Source organism: Globicephala melas, chromosome 9, assembly GCF_963455315.2.
Source record: "Globicephala melas chromosome 9, mGloMel1.2, whole genome shotgun sequence".
NCBI classification, from domain to species: domain Eukaryota; kingdom Metazoa; phylum Chordata; class Mammalia; order Artiodactyla; family Delphinidae; genus Globicephala; species Globicephala melas.
In genome coordinates, this window is record NC_083322.1 from 34,306,399 (window position 1) to 34,317,361 (window position 10,963).

Here is a 10,963-nt window from a genome sequence, read left to right on the forward strand (position 1 = left end):
TTCTCTGAGGTCTTTCCAAATGCCCCAGCTAGAGATGCTTTCTCCCTCCCATGTTCTGCCATCATTTTCTTTGTGCCTCTGTTATAACCTTTCCATCTACCTTATATTATAGGTATGTGTAAACTTATTTATTTCTCCCATCACTCTGCAAGTCCCAGATTTCATTCATCAATCTATTTCTCTCTATATCTGTCATACAGCATCATATCTATCTATCTATAGATAGATATGATGGAACATTCACAGAGCACCTGAGTAAGGCAGAAATAAACGATGTGAAGACAAACAAAAAGGCTATAGTAGAGATGAAAATCGGTATTAAAAATTTATCCTCTGTACAAGTATCCTGAATTATAAACACAAACATATAAATGCTTTCCCTAGTCCCATCCTCCACCCTGACCCCCAAACCGATGCTGTTCATCGCCTTTTGCTGCCATGACTCACACTTGCTCTGGACAGCAATCAAGCCCTCCGTTTACCCAATCATTTATTCCACAAATATATACTAGGGCCTACTTCAAGGTAAGCTGTGCTCCTCCCTCTCTCAAGATTTTGTGTCATCATCTTGTTTCTTAACATGGTCCCCTCCAGCTCAGTTCATACCATGCTATCCCTTAGAACTTTATTCGCAGTTCTCAACTCAAACACTTCAACCTCTCCAAACACTTTTTAGTCGTACCTTTTTTAACCACTTCCTTCCCCCCTCCCCTCTTAGTTTTTTCCCAGTTACATCCTCCTCTTACGCATTTGATTCTTTTACTTAGCAGAAGGAAAATGACTATGCCTAGCTGATAAGGCTTGCACTTCTCTAACTAAACGTGTAAAATGAACATTAGTTCCTTTAGGCATACAGAGAATTGGGAATATAAAGTCCAAGGTGCTTGAAAATGCCCCCAAATCCTCTTCCAAATCTAGACAAGTTTCCTTATCGTTTTCCAGTTAAGCCTGTTCTTTCTCAAGCATCTGTATTCAAAATGTTTCACTCAATTTTGTTCGTGGTTATTTGTATGTGGTTGCCAGAAACATAAGAGTATGTTCTCTATAATTTATCATTGTAAATATACAAAATTTTCAACAATCTTTTGAGATTATGGAGGTAAACATAAGTTATCATTCTGTTTCTATGAGAAAAGATAATCCAGATTCCAAAAGTCCAATTTACAGGTGAATACAGCTCACATGCAAATTAGGGACTTCTTTCCTTATTATTGCATAATGCTGGGATCCTCAGAGAGAAGTGTAGGGTGGTGGGACAAAAATATCTACTGAGGTAGGCAGAAGAAAGTATTAAAAGATCTATTTATTTACTTATTTTTATCTCATCCTTTTAAATTTTTATTCATATATTTCTTTTCTAATATTCACAATATATTTGTACTATAGTACATATGATCTTGACAGGAACTTTTTTGAGGATGAATACTCAGGCCTAGTTTTATTAATTGGGATATGGGATAAAAATGCTGGCGAGCTCTAAGAGACGGTACACGTGGAGTGATATGATTTAAAGTCTGGAATTTGAAAAAGGGACTTTTCTCAAGATTTTATTAAGGCTTTCTACCATATATATATATATATGGCATGTCTTTCTACAGATAAAAGCCTCTAAAAACAATGATTCTCAACTAGAGATAAAGAGCACCTGGAGCTTGTTAAAAATGCAGATTCTTGAGTCTTACTCTCAAGATGCTGATTCTGTAACTCTGGAGTGGAGCCAAAGATGTCAGTAGCCTTGAAAGACTAGGATAGCAAGTCAACACCATCGACGTTCTGGGCCAGATAATTCTTTGTTGCGAGGCGCTGCCCTGTCCTGTGCATTGTCAGTTGTTTAGCGTTATCCCTGGCCTCCACCCACTACATCCCCGGAGCAGTCACCCCCACGCCTGTTACGACCACCAAACATGTCTTGAGAGGTTGCCAAATGTCTCCTGAAAGGCACTATCGTCCCCGATTGAGGACCAGAGATAGAAGCTGCCCAAAGATGACATACTTTGAGAAATGCCACTCTTAATCAAAAGGATAAAACGATATGATAAAAGTTGAAGAATATGGATATTACGAGCATACGTGGTATAATAGAAATAAACAGGCTTCCCATACAGGAAACCTGATTAGCCACTATAAATTCCTGACAAATCAGCTAAGCTTCTAAGTCAAAGCTCTTCTTGTGTAATTTCAACTTGAACATCTTCTCCCTAGCTTCTATTTTAAATTATTTTTAATTAACTTTACTGGCATTTTGCATCCTGCTATGAAAAGTCCGCCTAATAGTCTCAGAGGACTCTCCCAAGAGAGAAGAGTGCATTAAATCACACATTATCACATTAAAGAATATTCCAGCACACAGTCCAACAGTCTAAATCTTGGCAAATGCAATGGGGGAGGGAGGGCGGCTGCAGGGGCCGGAACAGGCTCAAGCGATTCTCAGTATCCAAAGCTGATTATCTTCAGTTCATCCATCCACAGGAAAAAAAGCTGTATTCATTCTCTACTTCAACCGCATTTACCACAAAACACCCTGATTTCTACTGTGTATGAGACCTTGGGCAAGTCACTTAAAGTCTCTGGACATCTCTTCTAGAAAGTGAGCCAGTTAGACTAAGTTATTTCTAAAGATCCTTCTAGTTACAAGTCACAAATATGGAAGCACTTAATCGAAAGGCTCTTTCAACCACATGGATTCTAAGAACTTTTGCACAAAAAAGCAAATACCTATCAGGATTGATAACACAATGAATTTTAAGATGCTTGATCCAAAAAAGAAAAAAAATGAGAATTAGGTGAACCCCCTATACAAGAGCCATTCTCTCTTAAAACAAAAATAAGTTTGGCCCAAACTGTCCTTCACTTATCGAGACACTTATACACGTACTTTGCTTGAGAAGGCAAATCAAGTCAATCTTTCAGAAGTTCGTCATAAACAGGGAAATGGTTTTAAATCACAGGTTTACTTCCTATTTTCTATAATAGAGATCACAAATCAGCTGTATACAGGCCATTTCCAGCCTGCAGGTGTGGTTGTTTTGTTTGGCCTGGATAAAAATTGAATTTCATTAGTTGCCAACTTTTAAAAAGGGCGCAATGATACATAAAACTCCCTATTTCCAGTATCTCTTGAAATACCGGAAGATATTAACCCAAATGGCAACAATGAGCTGGACCTGAGAAGTACCGTCTCCTGGGCCTGCGCTCTACAGTAGTCCCCAGTCCCCACTGCTCCCTACCTTCCCACACCCATTCTGGTTCCCTCTGACAGCCTGGGGCATATGAGCTTAAGTCCTTGATCTGTAACAATTTTCAGAATGCACAAATAAGATTTTTCATGCTTTCAGAGCAATAGAATTGTGCTTGCAGAATCACAGCCAAAGGGGAGGAGCTCTAAAGAGAGAGAGCTACGCTCTCAATACGAAAAACTTCCACAACTATGAATGCTGTTAAGGAGAACGCACTACACTGTAGGTGTCTAACTAACCATCTGAAAGAATGTAGAAAGAAATTCTAGATTTGATGGGGAGTTCAGACTAGAGACCCCTAAAATTACTTTCATCTTTAATTGTCTATGCCTTTGGTTAGTAGTACAGATAGTGCATCACAACACAGTAATAGCTGTATAGATTATATCGTGTGTCTTTATGTGATATAATATGCATATGTATGCACATACGTATTAATACACATATATATTGTACTTTGTTCGCAGGGGAAGACTTGATCTTATCCTCCCCCTTCATGAAAAGACATTTTCTGTTAACTTTCATAGAACATTCCATTTTTCTCACTGATTTTAATATATAAAATTGTAAAATTAGGTTTCTATTAACTAAGCAGCCTTATCTTACCAGAGTACTATTCAACTATTATTCTGAAAAGATGATCAATAACCCAAGGACAGAAGGATGAAGATGAAAGAACTCGAGCAAGAGCTTAAGAGAAGAGTGGCTCCCGGGCAAAGGTTCTTCACTAACGTCTTTACCAATAAAACCACCCTAACCATGGCGGCTACGTCTTGAAGCTTTCTCCCTACCCACTTGCTCCAAAACTTTTTTTTCTTTCAGCTTATGAAATCTGCTTGTTTGAGACACAATCTTTTAACAAGATTCTGAGGATTTTCTTTTTTAAAAACTCAACTTTATATTACATTTACAATTAAATTGATGCCTACTTAGAGGATGTGGTGAGTCAAAGTTAAACTACTAAAAAAAAAAAATGTTGCTGAGGTTAAGTCAATTTTCAGGTAAAACATAACCCGAGAGTTTCCACAGTGATAATGTGTTGTATGCAGTCCACATTCTCCTTCAGACCATTCTAGATGCTGGCTTCTTAAAGTCAGATCATGTGATACCTTACAGCATTACATCTGTACACTGCATTATCGCTGCAACTTCTACTGACTTAAAAAATGTGTATTATTAAAGTTGGACATTGTAGATATCACTAGTTCTAAATCAATTGTTTTTCTAGTGTGTTTGAGGTTGATTTTGACATAAGCATTTGTTAACAATAGTGATGAACACCTCAAGTGTGAACCTAAACATCCCATCAAGGAGTTGATATGACTACTGAGGGCATGCCTAATGACAAGAAAATGATTGCCCTTGGCAATACAGTGTGAGGAACATGGGCTGCTTCTGGGAAAACGTGTTTATCGTTCTAGTTCTGATTTTCTCTGTTTAGAAAAAATGACTCACTGTTTAGGAGCAAAAAAAAAAACAATGATAAACATAATTCAATTTCACAGCCCTTGAATTCCACATTTTAATTTAGTCATGCATGTTTTCTGCTCTTACCTATTGTGGGTTCGACACTCACTTCTCCTTTTCCACTTTTTACTGCCTTAACAAAAAGAATCCCAAAAAAGCTCATTACGTTATTGCTAAAGGGGGTGGGGGCGGGGGGCATGGATCAGATAGGCTTAAAATCAAGAGAAAAAGTAAAATAGGTTTTGGAGCCCTGGAAAATTATTTCGTTTGTATCAGTGTCAGAACTCTTTAAATCAGAACCACCCTAAGAGGAAAATACATCAGGAGATTAAGATCCTTGTTCTCTGTCACCAATGAAAACCTGAAGTATGTTACCTTCAAGAGAAAAAAGATACTGTTTGACTTGTTAATAAGCTTATTGTGGAATTTTTCCAGAAACAGAAGTATTTTCTTTACAGGCTGAATGTGTTTACGCTTTGGAGGAACACAAAGAGCTAATTCATTCTTGAAAAGCATTTCTTTTGAAGCCTGTGTATTTCAAAACAAAAATAGTTATTGAAAACGTATGCATGAGCCATCCCAAAGCAATTGGTCACAGAAACCTGGATTATCAGAGTTGCAGACGAGTCCACAAGAAACAGGAAGATGAAGGGAGAGTGCAGGCTTGTTCAGAACGCAGTGGCAGTCCTTGATCTGATGAACGCACAGAACTGAAGAGAAGTAGTGGGGAAGCGCTTCAGAGCCCACACTGACGGGTCTTAGGCCCTGAAATGCATATGCTTAAGAAAGAAGCGATCCTGTTTCTCCGCAGCCTAAAGGAAGGGGGGAGCGGAGGGACCAACGGATCCCGCCCTCTTATCCGGTTGTTGATCTAGCGCTGCAGTGCTGGAGAACTTGCTTGAGTAATGCTAACTATGCAAAAGTTCACAAGGACGAGGTTGGCTCGGTCCTCGCACCAATTCCCCCCACACAGACCCCAAGCAGTAAATGTGCGAACACATTTTAAAATGCAACAATGACAAAGGAGCTTGCAACTTGCAAGCGACACTCACCCTGGGCCGCGTCGCCCAGCCGGCCACCACCCGCCTCGGCCCCGAGCTGGGGCCCGGGAGCGGGGTCTTCACCCGCCCCGGACATGGGCCGCTTCACGGAACCCTCGCCGCGCCTCCGCCTAGCTCGCCGCCCTGCGGGGCGGACACACTAAGGGCTCGGAGATGTTGGGTGCAGGCAACTGACCGCTTCTGGCGGGGATTAAAAAAAAAAGTGTTTTGAGAGAAGAGCACACCACCCCTGCAGGACATTCCCTCCCCCTCTGCTTCCCTTCCCCAAACCCCACCCCGGGGAAGTTTTGACTTGAAACCCGGGAGGAAAACTGTTACCCAGCAAGTTGACAGCAGTGAGTCCTAGGGGGTCGAAGGGGGGCGGGGGTACCCAAGGGGGAGAGGCTGGGAGATCGGATTTGGGATCAGAACCCATCCTCCTCCCGCCCGGGGGACCGCCACCTACCTCAGCATCCCCCCCAACTCACTCAAAGCCCCTTCCTCCTCCTCCTCTTCCGCCTCGGAAAGTTAGCGAGGCTCCGGCAGGGGCCGTGGGTCGCGCTGGCCCGACGGCGGCCACCCCTGGGTGTCCCTCCCCTCCTCCCTCCCGCTCAGCGCACACCGCAGTGGCGGCAACGGCGGCAACAGCCGCTCCTCTGCTCGGCGCTCTCCGCCTCTTCTTTCCAGCTAGCTCAGCCCCGCTGGCTCCCCTCCGAGCGGGGCTCTCTCCCCTCTACCTCTCTTTCCCCCTTACAGCGCGCCTGTACTCCAGAAACACTTCTCCCTCTGTGGCTCCTTTTCAGCATATCCGGGTCGGGGAGGCCTCGAACTCTTGGCTCTCGGTCCCGAGGCTGGGGGCGGCGCGACCCGGGCTCGGCCGCAGGCTCCCTAGCGCCCAGCTCTGTCTGGGTCAGGAGGCCAAAGCCCTACAGGGCTGGCGCTGGGGAAGATGGGGGGCAGGGGGGACGCCGGTGGGGGTGGGGGGGAAAGGAGGGAGCAGGCTCTTCCCTGGCTGCCCCAGAGTGCCCCCCACCCAGAGAGTCACCGCATTCCCTCTCCCTACTCCTCTTCCCAGCCCTGCCTCAGACCCACTGACATTCAGGGGATGCCCTGAGGAAAGTAAAAGCCTTTAGGGTGAACAATGCAAAACGAAAAAAGTATCAGACTTTCCCGGTGGAATACAGTAAGGGTGGTTTTGAAACCTTGACCCCTAGCTGAGTGTTTAATCTCTGACCCTAAAGTAACCTTTATTCTGTTTTTCAGTTCTTTCTTTCTTTGTATTGGTCAAACACGATCCTGGATAAGGAAAAACCTTTTGCAGTTGCATGAAGACCCTGGAGGCGTCCGGGCAGGCAAGGGTGACACCCTTGAGGATGCACTGGCCCAGGGCCTCAGGCCCAGTCTATTACAGGAGGAATGCCTCCCCCACAGATGACTTCTGTGGTGAGATAAACTTGTGGTTGGAAGTAAAAAGCTGATCAACTCTCCATTTATAAAGGAGATGTTCCAGTTGCAATTTAATCTGATGAGCCAAGAATAACAAGTATAAAATAATTTGCAGATGTAAAGTATTTCTGATAACTTTTGCTCTTTATTTCATTGTGAATGAAATGCAAAATTTGTAGAAAGCTAGAACAAACTCATTCTCTGACTTTCTAGGACAAGAGTAATGACAATAATGTTCTCAAAATTGGAGAAAATGTACATTGGATACATCTTCCTTCTAGGGGTATCAATAATATCCCAGGAATTTCATATCTTCAAAAAAACCAACTGGAATTGATTCCGATTGACTGAGAAGTCCTATTTCTTACCCTTAAAGAATTGGTGCAACCAAATTTACTTTCAATTAAACCTGAAAAACACAGCCTTTGAAGTTTCTGCTGACAGTCATTCAGACCATATTCTGCCCCAAAAGACGAATGACATTTTGCCCAATGACCTGTGACTAACAAATGCCTTTTTTTTTTTTTTTTAATTTAGAGATTTCAGGAATGGTATGTATAAAAGTGCCTTAACTCTCTGAAAACTTGTCTGGGGGCCTGGACTATTTGGAATCTGCTTGATGAAAACAGATCAATTCTGATCTGCATTACATTAGAGAGCAAACATTTGAGGAAGCTTCACGCCTAGATACTATTTTATCCCTATTTTATATATTGCCTTGCCTTTTTAAAAAATGTACCCTCACTAAGATGTTAAACTCCACGAATAGTTAAGAAATTACAGTACTCTTCTAGAAAGTCATAGTCAGCGGTAAATATTTGTTAATTAAATTTCACACAGTACTTAATGTTGCACACATGGTAGGTGATTCAATAAATACTCCTTGAATTAAATTTAAATATCTTACTCTTTAACAGTGAAGAAATAAGATTCAAATAAAAATATTAGGAACAGGGGTGGGATAGGGAGGGTGGGAGGGAGGGAGACGCAAGAGGGAAGAGATATGGGAACATATGTATATGTATAACTGATTCACTTTGTTATAAAGCAGAAACTAATACCCATTGTAAAGCAATTATACCCCAATAAAGATGTTAAAAATATATATATTAGGAACAAATGAGAGGCTGTGTGGTAGAATCACCAAGACACTCAAATGCTATATCTTGCTCAGCAAAACTCTGAGCAAGTTAGTCAATCTCTCTATGCCTTGGTTGCTTCATAAGTGAGAATGATAAAAGAAACTCTTCACAGGGTCCCATAAGGACTAAATAAGATAATTTTCAGAAGGACATCAGCTATGAGGAAAGGTACTCAAAACTGTTAACTATTATTATTATTCAGCAGAAGCATTTTGATGGGTAGTGTTGAACATGGCATAATGACTATATCACAAGGGCCACATCAAAATACCAGGTAACCATGCCTGGTATACGTGTGCAGTCTATGCTTTACACAAATTATCTCACAGACTTCTGACATCAGCCCTACCAGTACCTTGCCAGGATTACACTGCTAGGATTTATAGCTCAAGTCTGTCTGACTGAAAGCCTATCTTGTGTCTTTAGGTAAACTCAGGTCTTCCTTCTAGGAGCACCTAGAAGTCCATAAGCTTAGTATTTGATAAACCAGCAATTAAGTGTGGGCTCCTAAGTGTTCCCCAGGCTGTCCATTTACCCCATCCTTTGCTGTATTTCTGTCTTTCTGACTCATCGCTTAGCCTGGTTCCTGAAGTGCACTCCAGTGACCTCATCCTCTCATTCTTTTTATTCAACAAATATGTATGGAATTGGGAGGCACTGTCATGGGGGCTGGGGATGCAGCAGTGAAGATGATCAACATGGCCACTGCCTTCATGGAACTCAGTCTAGAAGGAGATATGGACACACAACCACTTAACAACAGTCGCTGAACGGGATGGCAGGGAAAGTTCTGGAATGCCATGGTAATTCTTTTTTGCAGGGAGATACAGTCTGGTCTAGGAATCAGGGAAAAGTTTCTGGAAAAAGTTATGTCTCTCCTGGAAGCAGAAGAAGAAACTGATAAGAGAAAAGACCGGTCTAGGCAGTGTGGGTGGAAGTGCAGAGGTTTGAGGGCAGCCTAGCATCAATGAAGAACTGAAAGAAGTCCAGTATCAGAGGAGAACCCAATGTGAGGGGGAGAGAGATGGAAGCCGGAGAGAAGAGTAGAGGTCTTAGCAACTTTGAACAAGGAGGATATATTTTCCAAATTTCTATTTATAAAAGGAACTCTGGTATAATATGTAAAATGATTTGGAGGCACTGAGATTGGAGCTCGGAAGTCCAATTAGGAGGCAAGGGATGATGATAGAAGTGGGAATGGAGCCAAATAGGCTGAGATAAAGGATAAGGAAGCTAGAGGAATCAAGGATGACTTCCAGTTTTCTGCATCTTGATGAATGGGGGTAATACTACCTACAGAGATGGAAACATTCAGGAGAAGCAGGTTTGGGGAAAAGCTGCTGAGTTAGTCCTGTGGATGGTGTAGTGTCTGAGAAACCTGTGAAATGGCTCATTGGAACCATGCAGTAGGCTGCTGGAGAGGTGTCTGGAATACAAGCACATAGATGGTATTTACTGGCAAGGAGGCCATGAGTACCCAAGGTGGGCATGCTGTGTGAGAACAGAAGGCCTGAAACACAGCTGTGCCCTGACACTCAATCCAAATGTGTGCTTACTGGCCCCTCTCCGTTTCTCCACACCGTTCTCAATGCGATAATACTTTTACCTGACTCGTTTCGAGAGTCACCGTTATTTAGTACTACTACTGCCTGTGCCCCTCCACCAGCCCAGATGCCCCAGGTGTATCACCTGATGGTCCTGATTAAACCGGATGTGATCACGTCTCAAACTCGAGTCATCTTGATAGATGGAAACCTTCCCTGGGGACCAGCCCTCCTTTAGAATTAAATACCCTAGCCCTGGCTCAAAGCCCTCTACCACTGAAATCCCAATGTGCCTCACAACCATTCCTGCCTAGTGACGTGCACACTGATGATGATGTAATAATACGTAAACACGTTGTGAAAGAGATCTGACATGAGCTGAGCAAATGAAATGAACTAATTAAAAGGATTTATAAAGCATCTTTGCGGACTACCACATCTTCATCACTCAGTCAACATTCAGACATTTATTGTGCACCTATTATATTCTAGGCCACATGTTAGCTTCTGAGATTTTTTTTTTTTTAGTTTGATTTAATGTCTTGAAAAGCAGCTAAATTACTTTTCAGTCGGGTAGAGGCCTATCTGCCTAGCAAATGTCGAAGTTACTATCTTTGCATAGTTATCTAAGCCAGAGGTCTACAACTGGGGTGTGCTATTGTGCATACTTCCCAGGGGGTAGACAAGACAATTCTCTGGAATGTGAGGAGGAAACAGTAGAATGAGTATTTATATTTGTTTTGTTGTCATCATTTGTCATTTCAATTCTCAAGTATGTTTTAAAACTTATACAAAGTATTAGTACAAAAGTATGTATAATTTATAAATAAATATAAATTAGGGGTTCACGCTTAAAAGTATTTTACTGCTTACTTGGTTAAAAAATGATTTAAATGCTTTATATCATTTAAGGTACATTCAGTCAATACATTCACCCCGATTGTACCAAGGTTAGTTTTTCTACAAAACATATATACCTACCTCATTTAGGTAGAAGCATGACTTTAGCAATCCCCAAACCCAAGGACATATAAACATACAAACTGAGTCTCTTAGTACCCTCAGGTAACCTCCATAACCTTCACATA

General features: G+C 42.0%; 1 protein-coding gene across 3 annotated transcripts in view; it reads right to left on the bottom strand.

Annotated features, from left to right (window-relative positions):
- The window catches only part of MDFIC (MyoD family inhibitor domain containing), a 99,325-nt gene extending 92,694 nt beyond the window's left edge, over positions 1–6,631 (bottom strand). The window contains exons 1-2 of one of the 3 annotated variants that reach the window (XM_030857603.2): positions 6,498–6,631; positions 5,756–5,944 (exon numbers count right to left, since the gene is read on the bottom strand). In XM_030857603.2, the coding sequence (XP_030713463.1) occupies positions 5,756–5,840 (85 nt within the window). In that variant the 5' untranslated portion in view covers positions 5,841–5,944; positions 6,498–6,631. Of the gene's footprint in view, positions 1–5,755; positions 5,945–6,209 lie in introns of all 3 variants that reach the window. The other 2 variants (XM_030857602.2, XM_060304999.2) reach the window with 2 other exon arrangements.
- Positions 6,632–10,963: the final 4,332 nt, after the last annotated feature.